The sequence below is a fragment of the Ahaetulla prasina genome, chromosome 7 (genome assembly GCF_028640845.1).
Source record: "Ahaetulla prasina isolate Xishuangbanna chromosome 7, ASM2864084v1, whole genome shotgun sequence".
Classification (NCBI taxonomy): domain Eukaryota; kingdom Metazoa; phylum Chordata; class Lepidosauria; order Squamata; family Colubridae; genus Ahaetulla; species Ahaetulla prasina.
In genome coordinates, this window is record NC_080545.1 from 48,304,761 (window position 1) to 48,325,231 (window position 20,471).

Below are 20,471 nucleotides of genomic sequence, written 5' to 3' on the forward strand. Positions count from 1 at the left end.
CCCAAAGATAAGATTGACTCCCACCTTGTTGGTTTTCCACAAGACCTTGAAGATAGTTTTGTCAGTGGGCTTGGGGACCCATTCAGAGCTGCTCAAGAAGCTTGCCTGATTGTGTTGTTAGTACTGTGTTGTTTAAACTGTGGATTTTTAATATTATATGCTGCCTAGAGCACTGTGTGTGAGTTGGGCAGCTATATAAATACTTTTAATAAATAAATATGTCAGTTGTGAAGCAGGAAGGTTTTATCCCAGTAGCTAAATTACAGACATACAGTAGTCACTATAATTCAAATATTTTATACACAGCGTTTTTCTAAAAAATATTTATTCGCCTTTCCAAATTTAAAAAAAAGATTAAAATTGTTTCAAATATAAACTTTAAATTATTGAATTAGAATTGAGGCTGTGATCTTAAATATCTTGGTCTAAAATCCAATAGGAATACACACACACAAATATATACTTAATTCCATTAAAAGATTGAGTTTGGAACTATAGAGACAGAATAATATTTTCCTCCCAATGAGTTACAATACTTCTGTTTTTGTCCAGGAAAAAATGTTCTAAAATAAGTCAAACTCAGATTAAAATGTAAATATATATCTTCATTTTATTATTATACATTTGGTATTGTTTTTAATTTTCAGTATAAATTGGCAAATGTTATGTAAATACATAAGCATTTTTTTCAAGGCAGAATTTAGTGATAGGCAACTACAAATTATTATGAGAAAAGGAACTTCAGTAGTGAACTTCAAGCTGGCTGTTGAATTATTTAGGGCTCTTTCTTATGTGTTAACAGTGAAATGCAACTCAATACAGTACTTTCATCCAGTTGACTGAATTTGTTGTATTGAAAATGATATGGATGGAATTCATTCTCTCTTTCAGACACCTTTTTCCAAGCACCAGTTAAACAATTTTTTTTTCAGTATTTCAGTTTATTGTATATCTATTGCCCACAATAAATATACATATATTTGAAAGAAGGAATACTTATTCTTTGAACAAAACAAGTTTGTTTTGTTTTAAACAAAACAGGTTGGCTTGATTTCTAAAACTGATCTTCAGAATAAAAATATTATGTACTAACAGCAGAGGGAGTTATAAGCAAACTGGCTCTGAATCAGAATTTAACTGTATTTATAACTGCTTTCTAAGTCAACAAACATCATGATGAAATTGGATCTTCATATCATGTAAACTAGCTATTTTTCTGAAGGATTTTTTTAATATCTTCTCTCATCATCAAATCCTAATTCAACACCAGTTTATGTATTCTGATCATTTTATCTATTCCTTATATAGAGAATATTATATTTCGGTAGAAAGAGGAAAAAATAATCTAAAACAGCACTAAACTGATTAGTGAAGACGGAGCATTATAAATGGAACTATCTCAAATATCAAACTATTCATTTATCCCAAGGAGAAAAAAATAACAAAAATTGGTAAAATGTGCTATGATAATTGCATAAACACACACAAAAAATTAAGCAAACAAGGTTATAAACTGTTTAAAAAGATTATACCTATTAGTTCAGAACAGCATATAAAAATATAGCCAAGCAATTGTTGAACTTCATTACCATAATAAGAAAAGAATACAGGCAAAAATAAAATACAGTATTATGGATCCTAATTTTTATGTACAATATTGATTTATTGCCTTTACTTTATAGAAATCTTTTGGAATTTTTTTCTCCATGAAAAATTAGCAGTATCATTTTGTAACATTACAATCATCCCTTTTTTCCAAACGATTTAACTTCATTCAAATACATATTGTTTTTGCATTTAATTTATTTTAGGCTGCCAATATGGATTAAAATCCAATACATTTAGTTTGGGTAGAAGCAAATAGGATTGCACTGATTACCCTGTCAATGAAATTTAAATCTCATTATAGTCACATCTTAGAATAATTGAGTTGGAAGGGACCTTGGAGGTCTTCTAATGTCCAACCCTCTGCTCAGGCAGGAAACCCTATATACCATTTCAGACAAATGGTTGTCTTACAAACCAAAGATCCCCTATGTTAAATAAACCGTACATTTTGATCGGTAATATATTTAAGCCATCAGATATATTATACCACAGCCTAAATTATGCAGCTCTACACACATAAATATTACAAGCACACAGTTTGTAAAAAGTAAACCCAGTGGCTTCTGAAAAGCTGTTTGAATGAGCAATACATTCAAAAGTTTGTTGATTTTGAAAAATTACCAGAAAACATCAAGGCCAATGTGTTACAATTATACAATGCAGTAAATAACCAAAGCAACCACATATTTACGAACAATGTTTGCTGCAGTCAATTTGTCTTTCAATAAATTGGCTTACAACCTTCCCCACCATTCAGTAAATCACACTGCAGCTTTTATTATTACAGTAGAGATAAATTGTGAAACATTTTTTTTCCAAAAAGTTTTAGCAATTCCAATTTTTCCTGAAGATGAGCTCTATATGTAATTTCTTGTAGGTATTTTGCATGATTACTGAATAAGCAATAAAATATACAGTCTTTGAAGATAAATGATAGTTTTGCAAATTTAATCAAGACCTATTTTTACTCTTTTTGACACCAGCACATGTTCTTTCTTTTCAGATAGTTTTTAACATGGATGAAGCACATAGCTCAATAATAATAGCAGTTAATGAACATTCTGCAACCTTCTCTACCCTGCTTAATAAAACATGTTAACTCCATGACACTTAAAAAGTAAAGTAGAGCCTATTAACTGAAATCTGTAAATTTTCTGTTATCTGGATTTTCTGTTGGCTACTTTAAGGCTATGGATACAGAGTAATCTCTTATTTCAGGACAAGTTTTTATTGCATGATGGGCCAAGAAAGATCCCAGCTCAAAAACAGGAGCATGATTTCTCCAAGGTTCTTGGGTGCAACTTTAAAAATCAAACATTTAGGATCTTGTATATCTGAAAAAAAAAGGGATTCCTTGAAATGGTGGGAAATCTAGAAATCTGAATACTTTCAGAAATGCACAAAATCACCGTTTCCTTGCTACAAAATCTACTCCTGTAGGAAACAAAATCCCAAGGAGTGTGCCAAGGGCCAAGAATCTCAGAATTCCATAATTTGCCCAGCACCCTGTTGGTGAGTATCAGACGCCCTGAACCAAAGGCCAATCCGTTTGAAAGGAAAATCACAAACCAGAACGGAGGCACTTAAACTCTCCTCCCTCGTCACCCCCCAACACCCCCCCCCCAAAATCAGGACAATTTGGAAGCCTCGTTCCAATTCCCTAATCAAGGCAGCTTCTCTCTGTCCGTCTTCACTATCGCAGGGAAGCTATTAGAGCCCCACCACCCCCCATCCCCCAGCAGAGACTTAAACTTTGCCGAGTCCGTACCCCTCTCAAGGAGATGAATGGTATGGAGAGTGGGAGGCCAGGCCCGATAGAGCATTTGTCTCACGGAGCACCCCTTCTCCCCGCCCCGTAGGAAGCAAGGGACGAGGCAAGGCGAGACAAGGTGCCTTGGCAAAGAAAAGTTAACTCGCGGAAGAGAAAGTGGCGCCCCCTCCTGCTTTAGCAGCCCACAGGAGCCTTTGCCGAGACACTCCCCCGTTTGCTGGCAGCCTGCCTCCCCGCCTCGCTTCCCTGCCTCTTGGAGGGGAAGGAGAGCGCGGCACAAGGCGGAGGGCACCTGAGGGAGGGGGGTGCGGGAGGGGCGCCGAGGGAAGGGGGTCCTGATCAGCTCAGCCCTTCCCTGCCGCGGCGCCCCCGAAGCCCCCGCTCTGCGCCCCCTGCGCTCACTCACCTCTCTCCTGCTCGGCTTGGAGGCAGACGGGGATGTTCTTCTTCCAGCCCGGCATGGCTCCTTCAGGGCTGCGGCTGCTGCTTCTGCTGCGGCTGCGGCACTAACAACAGCAGCGGGGAGCACATTACAGTCCAAGGCGGCAGCGGCAGCAGTCCAACCACCGGCCCCTATTCCCCCACTTGCACTCCCGGGGAATTGCGGCGGCGGCGGCGGCGGCTCTTCTGGGCAGGAGAAGCAGCGAGGCGGGGACGGCGCTGCTGATTGCAACGCTGCCTCCGTTGAAGGAAGGTGCTGCTGGGGAAGAGGAAGGAAGGGCAAGGGGGCGACTCCGCACGCTGGCGGGAGGAGGAGGAGGAGGAGGAGGCTCTCCCCGGTTCAGCTGGGGACATACGCGCGCAGAGGGGTGAATGAAACGGAGGGGGGACGTCGCTTGCTTCGCCTCGCCGCTGCCAGCAGGTGGGAGTGCTGGAGTTGCCGGCTGCACAATGGACGAAGAGCGGGAAGGAAGAAAGGAAGGAGGAATGAGCCAGTTGAGCTGCTTTCACTGGAGACGCCTCCCCTCGACGCCCTGGAAGAGCGGGAGACGGGCACCCCGGAGAAGAAGGAGCCGCGGATTGAGGAGGAAGTCAAGACCGCCGTGCGCCCCCCCGCCACCGGTCCCTCTCGCGCCCCACGCCCAGTCGGGAGCGAAGTCCGCCACGCGTTGGGTTGAAGATGCACCCTAAATGTACCCTCGTCGCGTATCATGATTAATTGCTAAGACAATATCATCTCTTCTCCCTCCGCAGTCCCGGCTCTTCCCTCGATCTCTTTTCCTGCCCCTGAATCCCAACTCTCCTTCGGTACTGTTTTCCGTGTAGTTGGATCTTCAGTAACAATTGCACCTGCTTTGCTGTTCATTTGAACTCGGAGAAAATGCACAGTTTAATGTAGTGCAACACTGCTTTTGACGAATTTATTTATCCTGCCTATCTGCTGTACAGGTTTAGGCAGATTACAAGTTCAGTTAAAACAGCCATAGAACACACGACATAAAATTGCTTTCTTAGTGGCTCTAACCCCTAGGATCAATTAAAGCTGCTCCCTCCATCCAACAAGTGGATAGGATTTGTGCCCCTCAGATCTTACTCACTATTTCTTAGTCCTACTAAGCTCACAGAGTTGCTGTTGTGGGATAAATAAGAGGAAGAAAGATTAGGTATGATTGCCGCTTTGAGTTACTTATAAAGTAATAAAAGCTGGATAAAGCTGTAATAAATAAAAGAATAGGTGCTGGGGAATTAAGAAAAAAGATCCCTCTAGTTTTATTTTAAACAAAATAATTGTTTATTCCATTGTGTTCTGATTGAATCTGAACTCAAATCCACAATGCACAATCCTTCCAGAGTTAAATATTTCCAAGGATAACCTATTCTGCCACTGCAATTGTCCAAACCATTTATGTCACTTGCTTTTTGTGTCCAGATGACTGAAATATATAGGACTACTTTATTTGAACCTGTAAGGATTCATCTTCTGTATCTCAGAATGAAACACTTGTTGCTGGGCTGCTTCAGGCACAGTTTAATGCTGGACATGGCTCTCTTGTCAGTTTTGTATGTAGGATTTTTAAAGTAATAAGTTGCATCAAGAAGATAATTATGGTGACTACAGAATATTTTGAAGTAAAACTTCCATATTTCCTATTTAATCCTCTAGGCCAGGGCTTATTCGTTATTTTTCCCAAGAAAGTCTAGGTCACAGGATAAATTCTTCTGTATATTTATTGAATGTGTGCACCATTGTGGCTTTTTTGAGTTTGATTCAGTTTCATCATCCTGGGTTTGACTAAGAGGATACTCTGTCTCTCCCAAGTGGAATGATATGCATAGCAAGTCCCTAAAATTATCAATGCCTAATTATATATTTTTGCATTTTTCAGATCATAAATCAGATGCTTATTAGGTTTACTTCTTTAAAAAAAAGTTTGACCTAGGTTTTGATTTCATTATTTGTCTTTCCACCCCCCCAAGAATAATATTACATGATGTTAATGCCCATTTAGAAAAATAAAGCAAAACGTAACAAATAAAATATCCACTGCATTCCTAGAGTAAGAGGGGAAACAGTTCTAATTAAAGCGGGATGTCTTGAAGATTAGGATCACAAGGATTCCATGCAAAGTCAAAGGAAACTTCCTCTTGTAATTCCTGTTTCATTTCCAGTCTATAGAAAGTGATCAGGTAGACACATAACGTAGCATTTTCCCATTTTCTAAATGAAACTTCTCATCCTTTCTGTTAATAATGGGATCTAGTAAATAGATCTTGGATCTGAATTCCTGGAGAACAAAGACAATTAGAAATTGATAATTTGAACAACTCTTTAAAAAATATCCATGTACTGAGATAATTTAGTGAAATAAACCTTTCTAAATTTTTGTAATACAACTCCCATCTGATAAAGTTTATAGGGGCTGAAGTCCTGAAATATATAGAGGGAACCTCTTTAAGAAAGATTGCCCTGCAATATTCATTTGTTATTGCCTGAGATACTAACATTTGCAAGAAATAAAAACTAATCAGAAAAAATATATAAAGTAACATCTTTATTCTTTATAAAAGTGGAGCATTTACTCCACATAATGTACAATATAACTTCTTTACATTCCAGATAGATTTTTGTTACAAGCCAGACACTATTTGAACTTCTGCTACAGCAACATAAAAGCAGATTCAGATACTTGGGCTCATCTTGCAAGCAAGTATATACTTTCACTCTGATATATCATTAAAATAAAATGAACAAACTAGTCACTGTAACTGTTCTGTTATAGGGAATTAATTATTTAAACAATATGTGAACAACCCACTTAATGAAACCATCATGTGATGAGACAGTGTAAAACAATGCATTTGCCTTTGTTGTTTGCAGTGGTGAGTTATATTTCTAATTAGAGTATTAAATGGCTCTGAGTATTGGGGAAAGGGAGAAGGTGTTTAAATTAAATACAAGAATGCTAGGAACTAAAGACTACTGTCAGTATTCATGCTGTGACAATTGATACTTTTACTGAAAATAAAAATAAAGATAACATCAATGGCATTGTTCCCTATCCTAGTACCCTTCAGCCTTTAACTAATTGTTATAAATCTAACATTTAACTGAATCCAACACATCTGGATAGTAGAAGATTGCAAACTCCTGCCATCAAGTTTAGGAATATATGTGGAGGTTTAGGAGTTCGCCATCTGATTATCGGCATCACTAAGAACTATTAAATTGTTTTAGGCAAGCTGCTGTTTGCCCTCACAAGATTCAAGTAAGCATTCATAGGCTAACATATGCAATATCCTTTGTTAAATAAAGAGTCTGGTTTTAAACTAATTTAAGGTGGCTTTGTAAGTATATGAAATAAGTTATATCTGGAAATTGATATTGCTTTTCCAGTAATACCTGTGGTCTATGGAAATCCGTTGGAGAGATTCAGCAACCGTACTCATCCTAACTGGGGAGTGTGAGAGCTGTTCTCCAACATTTCTGATGGGCACCAGATTAAAGAACACTGCAGTAGTTCTTTTGATTGATAAATAGAAAGATGTAGATTTAAATAAATAACTTCATAGGTACATTTACATATTTTTCTGCATGAATGTTATGGATTATGGCAGCCTAAAGCCTAAGTGTTCAAGACATATACTTACCTTGATAAAATTAATGAATAATAGTTTTAAATGTAATAATGGAAAGCTAAGTCAATTCCCACCTACATTTCACATATACAGTAAAACATGCTTCAACAAAGCTATACTGCATAGCCTATCATTGACTTGAGTAGCTAATATTATTTTTTCCTGTGTTCACAATTTTCCTCTGTGATTAACCTAATGCTTTGCATTCATTGTTTGTCTATAAACTAAATTGATTAATACATTCTATTTCCAAATAATATGATAGATTCTAGACAGTAAACAGACTTTGTTGGAGATATGCAAATATGTACCACATTTTAAAAAAACAATCAGATAATCTTCCTCTAATGTAAAATGGGTCAAAGGGCTTTTTATTTTCAAAATAACAATGTCTAATTTCAGCTATTTCAGTTCATATGCATTAAGACAAAATGGTAGCGTATAGTCTATGTAACACTAAAATCCAAGCACAGAAGATGAGGTTGAGACCAGTGGTTTTACAGCACCAGAACAGTTTATTATTTTTAAATTTTATTTTATTTATGTTCCGTCTTCATTATTTTTATAAATAATTCAAGATGGCTAACATACCTAATATTTCTTCCTTCTACTATTTACTCCAAAACAAGCACCCTATGAGGTGGGTTGGGCTGGTTGAGGCATAGGTGGGTTTCAGCAGGTTCTGACCAGTTGGGGAGAACCGGTAGCGGAAATTTTGAGTAGTTCGGAGAACCGATAGTAAAAATTCTGACTGGCCCCGCGCCCATCTATTCTCTGCCTCCTGAATCCCAGCTGATTGGGAGGAAATAGAGGTTTTACAGTATCCTTTCCAGTGGTGGGATTCAACCAGTTCGCACCACTTCGGGAGAACCGGTTGTTAACTTTCTGAACAATCTGGCAAACTGGTTAGTGGAAGAAATCATTAGGCAGAGAACCGGTTGTTAAATTACTTGAATCTCACCACTGATCCTACACATGCTACACCTACCAAGCCATGTCCACCAAGCCACACCCACAGAACCAGTAGTAAAAAAATTTGAAACCCACCACTGGATTGAGGGTGTCTGGTCCAAAATCAACCAACTGGCTTTCATGCTGGAGGTGAGAGTAGAACTCATGCCTCTCAATTTCTAGCCAGATGATTTAACCACTAAAGCAAACTGGCTCTCATTTTCAATTCAGGGAGTCTTCCATGCCTGAAAGAAATTAGAAAATTTGGAATTTTAAAAGCATTGGGGTGAGCTTCTCAGACTGAGATATGACTCTCCCATCCAGAAATGTTTGATGTTCTCTATTCTGGTGAACAGGACAAGATTCAAATAATGCAAGCTTGGGCTCAAACTTTGGCAAATAAGTGAGTTGTCCAATGTTGCATGAGTATTTTGCTAATTAACTATAAATAAATATAAATCCTTAGGTAGTTGCTGAAAATAAACCATGTCAGCATTTATTGATTGAATTCAATCCGGTTAGCTCTTTTCATAAACTATTAGGCATGTGTAATCTTCTCATATGCATAGCTGTCAAATCAAAGGAATTCTGAGAGTGGAAGATGAAGAATAGAATGAAAATGTGGTTGCTAAAGCTAGCAAATAGAATGAGATGTGAGGGAATGCAAATTGAACTTTGTATCTTATAGTTGCTGGGTACAATTTAGATGACCCTATATTAGTCTGTAAAGTTTTCATTTGAGAACGAAACTTGTAATTCTATTTAGCTATTTGTCTGTAACTGTCTACTGTATCAGCCAAATGAGATCAGCTTTATCTGTTCTTAAACCAACAGCAATATAATTCTTACTGTGGTTATTTTTTTAAAAAATCCACATGTAGTTCATTTTAAGAATAAAATGCTGGATGCCATATAATTTTGTAATCAGTTAATATTGATCCATAATGCAATGCAGCTGTGAATTTGGAGTCTTAGTATTTCACCAGCCAAGTTTATTTTATGTCACAAATCTGAAATTAGCATGCATTTTGTTGCTTTCTGGAATCTCTATCAGTGCTACATTAGCACTATTATTCTGAGCAGAAATGATGAAAATGTTTTGCTTCTATTAGGTTATAGAGAGAAAGTAACTCTGCATTCTGCAAGTCCTATATAGAATAATATTTAAACTGAAGACCACCATCAAATCATGGTCAAGTCAGGAAATAAGTAATATTAATTTAATCAGGAAGATAAGCAACGGGATAGGATCTAGGACAGAGACAAAACTAGACTGCCTCTGGCCTTAATTTGCAACTTCCAAATTTCAAAGGAGGATAGAAGATGACATCTTCTAGGAAGCTGTCACTTTCTTCAAGGCCGAAGAATGATTTGCCTGTATTTTGCAGAATATGCATGCTTAGAGTAGTCCCAATCACATTCCATATCACTGGAATCAGTAACTGCAGAATCAGCCCCTTTAAGAACCTTTAAATGCCCTTCGAGAATAACCAGAGCAGAGCTAGAGATCAAGATCAGAACAGAGAAGTCAGTTTTCAGAAGGCAACAGCTGTAGGAAATGCTACTTTAGTCCAGTGTTCTGATGTTAATTTCTGAGTTCATTACTGATTAGTGTATTGTACTTTGCTTCCCTTGGACCGAGGGTGTAATGGAACAGAGCAGAGCAGGGCAGGACAACTAGGAACCCGCTCATATATTACTTTTAAGATTGACTTTCACAGTGATTTGACCATCATATTTGACATGGTGAAGCTCTGGTTTTAAAATTTACCGCATATAAAATAATTGAAAAGTTTGTCTTCCTAGAGATAAAGCTAGACTGAATAAAATGGGGCATTCATGCAGAAACTACTGTGAAACCTTTGATACACAATATCAGAATTAGACAGTGAGGTAGTTTATTAAAAAAGCTGCCAGCAGCAGAGTGGAAATAGAGAAGGCTTTATAGCCCTTTTATGCATAAAGAAAAGGGCGAATGCAGACAGCATTGCAGGTACAATGCCAGATTTGAATAGACCCCAAGCACAGTTGCTGATGGGCATCCTCTGAGCTAATGAACTCCCTCCCCACTACTGTCTTGTATATCATCAATGCTCTAGTTGCCATTCATCTTTATACCTAATTGGTCTTTCTTGGAGGTGATACCGTGATAGAACAGGAATAAATTTAGGCAGCTGGCTCATTTTATCTCTCACTATGCAGTGCCTGGCATTCAGTAAATACCTCGGAGGAGAAAACGTGATGTGGCGACAGCATTCCAAAGTCCAGTTTCCCTGTTCTCAAATGCTCAGGTCCTGCTGAGCCCCAATTGAGAAAATTAAAGGACAGTTGGTGTGGGCTGGAATATACCAAGAGATGGCACCAAACTTTAATGTTATACAGATAGTCCTTGATTTACAACAGTTCACTTAGTGACCATTCAAAATTACATCACTGAAAAAAAGTGACTTATTTTTCACAACTTACGACTATTGCAGCATTCCCATGGTCACATGATCAAAACTCAGATGCTTGGCAACTGATTCATACTTATGATGGTTGCAGTGTCCTGAGGACATTTGATTACCTTTTCCTACCTTCTGACAAGCAAAGTTAATGTGGAAGCCAGATTCACCATTTTACTAATTTAATAATTACAGTGATTCACTTGTAGCAAATGTAGCAAGAAAGATTGTAAAATTGAGCAAAATTCACTTGTTTCACTTAGCAACAGAAATGTTGGGCTCAGTTATGGTTATAAATCACAGAGTACCTATGCAGCAGGGGTGTCAATCTCTGTTTCACTGAGGGTTTTTTTTCATCAGGGTTTTTGACCTCAGGGGGCAGAGTGGGTGTGGCCAGGGTGGGCATGGCCAGCTTCACATCACTCATGTTGGGGATGTCTGTGGTGGGCCAAGCACTTTGCCAGTGAAAACGGGCTTTCCTTTGCTGTTTCCAGGGCAGCCCCATGGGCCAGATCTAATTACCCCACTGGCCGGATCCAGCCCATGGGCCTTGAGTTTGACACCCCTGCTATACAGGAATATAACTGCTCTGAAAATTCATGCCAGATATTTAACAATTATTCAAATGCAATGTATGGAATCACTAAGACTACTTTGCATCCTTTTTGAAAAGAAATAAAATTAGATTGAATTAATAAATCTATTGATGAGGAACCAGGCAGTTGAAATTAGCTTTGATGGCCATCCACAAATGCTTACATATGTTCAACATTTCCTATTTCTCTAAATGAGGAACTATCCTCAGCCAATATTAGAAATGGAACATTTGCTTTATATGCACAAAGCACATAGCAGAAGCAAATACAATTTTGTACCAAGTACCAAAATTGCCAATCCTACATAACATACTTGCAGCAATTATTTCAACTTCCATAACAACTCCTCTTGTTTTAGATTGCTTCGCTTCTAGTTCAAAATATTACAGTTTATTTTTATTTATTTATTTTATTTGTAACAATAGTATATGTAAGCGTAAGCATGAAATAACTATACGATATATAAGCATATATATAAGCATAAGTATAAAAAAAGAAAAACTATACGAATTGGATACAATCAAAGGGAACATTAGGACAGGAACTGTAGGCACGTTTGTGCTCTTATGCACGCCCCTTACAGACCTCTTAGAAATGGGGTGAGGTCAATAGTAGATAGTTTTTGGTTAAAGTTTTGGAGATTTTGGGAAGAGACCACAGAGTCAGGTAGTGTTCTGTTTCCCTCCCCCCAATACTCCCAGCAAAGAGTCAGTCAGAGGCCTCCTTTTCTCCTTTTATTTACATAGATATATGTCCTGGCCACATCTACCCACGGGCCTGCCAAGTTTCTGGAGATAACGAGGAAATTATAGATAAGGCCAGAATTACTCACGAATATATTCTTCCCTCCATTGATACAGTTTGCCTGCGCAAATTAATTGCTTTGTCCAAGACAAAAAACCAGGAAGTCCCGCCTCCTATTTATAGTCTCTGCAGATGTCACTGCATGACAATTATGACTTGGCTTTATCCCAACACTGCTTCTGCTGCGCGCGCCGTTCACGCCTGCGCAGTCTTGCATCACTCCAAAACTGTTCTTGGGGCGTTGCCAAATCAGAAGAAGGCTCCAGAGAATCAGGTCTTGCCGGCCCCTCCTCCTCCCTTTGAGTGGGTGCCAGGGAGGGAAAGGGCTCAAGAGAAGCAGGGCTTGCCAGGTCTTCTCCCTCACTTTCTGAATCATCCGAGTCCAGGAGTCCGGGTCCAGGAACTTGGGTCACAACAGGTAGTGAATTCCAGGCATTAACAACTCTATTACTGAAGTCATATTTTCTGCAGTCAAGATTGGAGCGGTTCACATTAAGTTTAAATCTATTGTATACTCGTGTATTGTTGTGATTGAAGCTGAAGTAGTCTTTAACAGGAAGGATATTGTAACAGATTATTCTATGAGTTAAACTCAGGTCATATCGAAGGCGGCGGAGTTCTAAATTTTCTAAACCCAGTATTTCTAGTCTGGTGGTATAAGGTATTTTATTGTATTCAGGGAAGTGGAGAACTCTTCTTGTAAAATATTTCTCGACACGTTCAATTGTATTGATGTCAGAGATGTGGTGAGGGTTCCAGACAGGTGAGCTGTATTCAAGAATTTATCTAGCAAATGTTTTATATGCTTTGGTTAATAGTGTAATGTTTCTGGAGAAGAAGCTATGCAAGATTAAGTTTACAACTCTTAAAACCTTTTTTGCAATGTAGTTACAGTGGGCTTTGGCACTTAGATCATTGATCTCTAGAGGGCGCGGGACAGGGGTTGCTCCTATTAGATCTGTCAGCGGCTTTTAATACCATCGACCATGGTATCTTGCTGTGGCGGTTGGGGGGTTTGGGAGTGGGGGGCACCGTTTTTCGGTGGTTCTCCCCCTACCTCTCTGGCCGCTCGCAGACGGTGTTGGCAGGAGGGCAGAGGTCAGCCACTAGGCACCTCACTTGTGGGGTGCCACAGGGGTCGGTCCTCTCGCCTCTCCTGTTCAACATCTATATGAAGCCGCTGGGGGAGATCATCCGTGGTTTTGGGGTGAGTTGTCAACTGTAACGCTGATGACACTCAGCTGTACATTTCCACCCTGAACCACCCCAACAAAGCCATCAATGTGATGTCCCGGTGCCTTGAGGCCATTCGGGTCTGGATGGGGACGAACAGGCTTTGCTCAACCTATCCAAGACGGAGTGGCTGTGGATACCAGCGTCCCGGCACAGTCAGCTAGCTCCATCGCTGACTGTGGGGGGCGAGTCGTTGGCCCCCAGGGAGTTGGTTCACAACTTAGGCGTCCTCCTGAATGTATGGCTGTCTTTAGAAGAGCATTTGACGGTCGTCGCCAGGGGAGCTTTTTATCGGGTTCGCCTGATTCGCCAGTTGCGTCCCTTCCTGGACCGGGACTCTTTATGCACTGTCACTCATGCCCTCGTTACCTCCCGCCTGGATTACTGCAATGCTCTCTACATGGGGCTCCCCTTGAAGAGCACCAGGAGGCTCCAACTGGTACAGAATGTGGCTGCGTGGGGGATAGAGGGAGCATCTCGTAGCTCCCATATAACACCTCTCCTGCGCAGGTTGCACTGGTTGCCGGTGGTCTTCTGGGTGCAATTCAAGGTGCTGGTCATCACCTTTAAAGCGCTCCATGGCTTGGGACCGGGATACTTACGGGACCATCTACTGCCACCAATAGCTTCCCACCGACCTGTGCGCAGGGAGGGCCTCCTTAGGGTGCCGTCAGCCAAACAATGTTGGCTGGCGGTCCCAGGGGAAGAGCATTCTCTGTGGGGGCACCTGCCCTGTGGAATGAACTACCTGTGGGGCTACACGTACTCCCCGATCTCCGGACCTTTAAGCGCGAGCTCAGGACTTTTCTCTTTCATCAAGCAGGGCTGGCCTAATGGCAATTTTAACGGGGTTTTTAATCGGGGTTGTTTTTTATAATTTTATCCTATTATTTTTAAATTTTCAGCCAATGGAATTAGATTTTTAAAGATATTGTATTTTAACTTTTGTGTATTTGTTTTATTCTGGCTGTAAACTGCCCTGAGTCTTCAGAGAAGGGCGGTATATAAATATGAATAATAAATAAATAAATAAATAAATAAATAAATAAATCATTTGATATGAAAACTCCAAGGTCTTTAACGGGGTGGGGGTCATCTACAAGGTAATGTCCATCGAGTTTGTATTTAGTGTTCTGATTCTTTTTTCCAATGTGTAAGACAGAGCATTTGCTGGTCGAGATTTGGAGTTGCCAAATTTTTGACCATTCTGACACAAAGTCAAGGTCTTTTTGGAGGGTAGCCGTATTGTTGGTAATGTTAAATAGTTTAACATCATCAACGAAGAGAACACAATTACTTATAATATGGTCACAGAGGTCATTAATGTATAATATGAAGAGTGTAGGTCCCAGAACTCTACTTTGGGGGACGCCGCTATTGACAGGAGCGGGATTTGATAGGGCACTGCCTATTTTGACAACTTGTTGTCTGTTTGACAGGAAAGTTGTTATCCAGTTATGGACGGGTCTGGAGATCCCGTAGGATTTTAGTTTTAGGAGAAGTTTGTCATGTACCACTGAGTCAAACGTTTTACAGAAGTCTATGTAAATAGCATCTATAGCTTTGCCTTGATCAAGATTTGTAGTCCATATGTTTTTGCATTGAAGAAGTTGTAAATTACAGGATAAGTTTTTTCTGAAACCAAATTGCTTATTGGAGAGTAGGTTGTTTGTTTCCAGGTGGAGGGTAATGGATTGGTTGATGATTGATTCCATTACTTTGCAGGTGATGCAGCATAAAGAAATTGGTCTGTAATTTTCAACTAGGTTGGGATCTCCTTTTTTGAAGACAGGGATGACCATGGCTTGTGACCATAGTTTGGGAATGGAGCTGATCCTGAAAGATTTTTCAAAGATTATTCTTAAGGGTTCTGCTATATTAGTGGAAAGTTTTTTTTAAGAAGTATGCACATAGACCATCAGATCCAATAGATAGAGATGGTTTCAGTTTTCAAAGGGCCTTTTCAACATTATCTTCTGTGAAATCTATTTGTGTTAGGTCGTTGTACTTATTGTTGGTACGAATGGGGAATGTTGGGTATGAGCCATTACTGTTAACGAAGACTGAGCCGAAGAATGTGTTAAAGAGGTTTGCTTTAACTGTTTCATCATTATATTCTTTACCGTTAGGTCCTTTTAGGGGTGGGATGGATCTCGAGTCTTTAAGTTTGTTGTCCACAAAATTATAAAAAGCCCGATTGGATTTTGTGCGCAGAAGGTCTTCTTCTTGTTTGATGTGGTATTTGGTGCATTCAATCTTTATTTGGTTGCATATATTTTTGTAGCGTTTTCTGAAGTTGACTACATAGCCAGTTTTGTTTTTTCGCCAAAGGGATTTTTTTTTGGATTGGAGCTTTTTTATTGATATGGGTAATTTGTTTTTTCTGATTTTGTTGGTGGTTTGTGGTACACATAGTTTAATGACTCTATTGACTTGGAGTAAGAACACTCTATAGTGGTCTTCAACAGTGATACATTTTGAGAATAGATTTTGCCAGTCAATAGATGAGAGGTCGGTGTTTATAAGGTCATAGTTGGCTTTTTTGAAATTGAAGTTTGGAATACTATTGTTATGGAGATTATTTTAAGGGCGTATATTAAGACAAAAGTCTATCATGCTGTGGTCACTGTTGGAAAAGGGTTCTTTTATTTGTAGTCCATAAATTGAGTTTGCGTTGTTGCAGAAGATGAGGTCAAGGCAGTTGTTGAGTCTTGTATTGTTACTTACTAGTTGATCAAGACCTAGATTTATAACAGCATTGTACAGGGTAGTATGGATGGGCTCAATTGTACATTGGTTTGTTATCCAGTTAATAAGAGGTAGGTTGAGGTCACCCAGGAAGATGAGAGGATAAGGGCAAGAGGTAGGCATGTTAGTAGTGTGGTTAACATGTTCGCATGTGCAATGTCATAGTCAGGGGCTCTGTAAGTAGTAAATAGTACTACTTAAATAAATAGTAAATAGTAAATAGTAAGAAGCAAAGTGTGATGTTAAGGGACAGTTCACATACAATAGTTTCAGGAAGAGCAAGTTTATGTGCAACCTGAATATTTTTTAGATTCAGTGACTTTTTGTAAAAGATAGCCACTCCTCCTCCTCTGCGGGTTTCACGATCAGACCGGAAAACATGATACTCTTTGTCTGAAATAATGGAGTCAGGGAGGGATGAGTTCAGCCATGTTTCACATACAAATATAATGTCAAATGTACCAGTATTTAACAAGAGGAGAAATTCAGGAAATTTGTTTACAATGCTTCTTGCATTTATCAGTTTGCATTTAAGATTTGTAGTGGTTGGTGTAGAGAAAATAAGGGGCGCGTGTACATACTAACTGAGAGATTTGCCTTTGAAAAGAAAGGAACATTTTCATAACCAATTTATTTTGTTCAAGTATCCAAATTTTCATTCACAGTGTACTAATACATCCATTCAGAAAAATATAGGATGAATATAAATACTAATATATTCATATACATGTTCAGTCTTATTTTGCAAACCATTATGGAATGAAAGAAGTCAGCTGGCATATAGCATGCTTATCTTTATATGTAGAAAAAATAGTGAACTATCATCCAAGGATTTTGAGGTAAGTTTCACACATTTTATATATCTTAAGTTGTCCTTGATTAGTATCAAAATAATTGAAAAAAATATGTTTAATTCTGTAACATTTGAAACAATTCTCACTCCAAAAGTATTATTGGTTTATATTTGTACCATAGTTAAAGTACAGTGAGAAAAGAAAAATGTGGGTTAGACAGCACCACCACCAGATGGATTTGTAACTGGCTGACCAACCACACTCAACGTGTAGTCCTCAATGGAACTACATCCACATGGAGGGAAGTATGCAGTGGAGTACCCCAAGGCTCTGTTTTAGGCCTAGTACTCTTCAACATCTTCATCAATGATTTAGATTAGAGAATAGAAGGGGAACTCATCAAATTTGCAGATGACACCAAACTGGCAGGAATAGCCAACACTCCAGAAGATAGGCTCAAGATACAGAAGGATCTTGACAGACTCAAACATTGGGCGCTATCTCCCTGGGGACCATCTACTGCCGGCTTCTATCTCCCAGCGTCCGGTGCGTTCCCACAGAGAGGGACTCCTCAGGGTGCCGTTAGCCAAACAGTGTCGACTGGCAGCCCCCAGGGGGAGGGCCTTCTCTGTGGGGGCTCCTACCCTGTGGAACGAGCTTCCCCTTGGGCTTCGACAATTACCTGACCTTAGGACCTTTGCCGGGAACTTAAACCCTATTTATTTCGTATGGCTGGACTGGCCTGATTTTTAAATTTTAATTGAATTTTAATGGGTTTTAAATTTCTGTAATTTTATGGGGTGTAATGTTATTTTAAATTTCCTGGCTAATTGAATAAGTTTCTTAAGGGTTGTTTTAATATTGTGTATGTTTCTGTTTGTATTTTACTTGCCTGTTCACCGCCCTGAGTCCTTCTGGAGAAGGGCGGTATAGAAATTAAAATATTATTATTATTATTATTATTATTATTATTATTATTATTATTATTATTATTATTATTATTATTATTATTATTATTATTATTAACAAAATGAAATTCAACAGTGAAAAAAGTAAGGTTCTACATTTAGGCAAAAAAACCCAAAATGCACAGGTACCGTATATGTGGTAACTTGCTCAATAGTAGTAACTGTGAGAGGGATCTTGGAGTCCTGGTGGACAACCATTTAGATATGAGCCAGCAGTGTGCAGCAGCTGCCAAAAAAGCCAACACAGTTCTGGGCTGCATAAACAGAGGGATAGAATCAAGATCATGTGAAGTGTTAATACCACTTTATAATGCCTTGGTAAGGCCACACTTGGAATATTGCATTCAGTTTTGGTCACCACGATGTAAAAAAGATTTTGAGACTCTAGAAAGAGTGCAGAGAAGAGCAACAAAGATGATTGTGGGACTGGAGGCTAAAACGTATGAAGAACGGTTGCAGGAACTTGGTATGTCTAGTTTGATGAAAAGAAGGACTAGGGGAGACATGATAGCAATGTTCCAATATCTCAGGGGTTGCTACAAAGAAGAGGGAGTCAAATTATTCTCCAAAGCACCTGAGGGTAGAACAAGAAGCAATGGGTGGAAACTGATCAAGGAAAGAAGCAACTTAGAACTAAGGAGAAATTTCCTGATAGAACAATTAATAAGTGGAACGACTTGCCTGCAGAAATTGTGAATGCTCCAACACTGAAAATTTTTAAGAAAATGTTAGATAAACATTTGTCTGAGATGGTGTAGGGTCTCCTGCCTGGGCAGGGGGTTGGACTAGAAGGCCTCCAAATCCCTTCCAACTCTGTTATTATTATTATTAAGATGCTATGAACAGTGTTTAATCTCCAGGTTAAAAATGTGCTGCTACTTTGGTTTGTTTAAAACAAATGATAAGAATTCCTGCACAAAGATTCACTAAAACAGGAATAAGCAGTGTGTGACTCTCCAGCTCCCAAGAGTTCTAGCCAACATGATGGTATAATGTGGACATGCATTTATATTTGTTAAATTTATATCCTTCCTTTTATTCTGGAAGGTCTGTCTCCAACCTCATTCTTCAGTTTTTCCAATGGTACCATCATCACTGTAGTCTGTCCATCTTGCTGCTAGTTGTCATCTTCTCCTGCTTCTTCAAGGTCCAAGTTTCATTTTATAAAGTATTACATGGAAAATTACTGCATGCACGAGTCTGATCTTTATAAGCATAGACACATGACAACATTTGAGAAATTTTTCCAAGGCCTTCGTGACTGCTCTGCTAAGTGCTTGACTGCAGGATGTTTCTTGACTGCTTATTCCTTTACTGTTGATGGTTGATTAATTGAAGTAGAGTAATTCAGTAATCAGGAAATACTCTGTGCACCCACTTTGAGAGTCTTTCATTTGTGCTTACATAATTATCCTCCAAGGACAGATTCTAACATTTAAAATATATGCTGTGGCTGAATTTCAAAAAGTCTTGGAATCAAATAGTTATTTATTCATTCATTCATTCATAGCATTTATAGGTTGGCTGTCCGTTCAAAAAGTCTCGGTGTGGTAGGTAACCATAAAAAGTCAAACAATAATAAAAAAATACGTAGAGAAAAGATAGCTGCATGGGGAGACAACAAATACTATAACAACCAAACCCAGCACAAAACAAGTTCATACCTTGTTGTAGCCCAATGGCTGGGAAAGAGCCAGATCTTTAAGTTTCATCTAAAAGAGAGCATTCTTGGGGGCTGCTGTTACAGCAGTTATACAGGCTCCACATTTTCTTTCTTGCTCTGCTTGAATAAACAAAATTTTTTGGTTAAGTTGCAATGTGTGCAAAAATTTAAAAATTACTTCTAACAAATCAGATTGAATCACATATGTAACTTTCCAGAATTCAGAATGATACAACATACTCCAGAAATTAGGTAAAGGTAAAGGTTCCCCTCGCACATACGTACTAGTCATTGCCAACTCTAGGGGGCGGTGCTCATCTCCGTTTCAAAGCTGAAGAGCCAGTGCTGTCCAAAGACGTCTCCGTGGTCATGTGGCTGGCATGACTAAACACCAAAGGCGCACAGAACGCTGTTACCTTCCCACCAAGGTGGTCCCTATTTTTTCTACTTGTATTTTTAGGTGCTTTCGAAACTGCTAGGTTGGCAGAAGCTGAGACAAGTAACAGGAGCTCACCCCATTACACAGCAGCACTAGGAATTCAAACCGCTGAGCTGCCGACCTTTTGATCGACAAGCTCAACATCCTAGCCCCTGAGCCACCGTGTCCCCTACTCCAGAAATTATGTGGAACCAAATGGGGAACTTCTGCTGCCACTCTCAGGTCATTGGTACTAGGATTGGTTTACTCCACAGAATACTGTGCTCCTGTATGGCTTAACAGCTGCCATACTAGTAAGTTACACACCACACTGAACAACAACATGAGAATTATAAGTGGATATATTAAAACCACTCTGACTTGCTGGTTTCATGT

General features: G+C 39.2%; 1 protein-coding gene across 1 annotated transcript in view; it reads right to left on the reverse strand.

The window, feature by feature from the left end:
- Positions 1-4,047, reverse strand: part of GRIP1 (glutamate receptor interacting protein 1) — a 409,502-nt gene extending 405,455 nt beyond the window's left edge. Inside the window, exon 1 of the mRNA XM_058189644.1 lies at positions 3,786-4,047. Coding sequence (XP_058045627.1) covers positions 3,786-3,840 — 55 coding nt within the window. The 5' untranslated portion in view covers positions 3,841-4,047. The remainder of the gene's footprint in view (positions 1-3,785) is intronic.
- Positions 4,048-20,471: the final 16,424 nt, after the last annotated feature.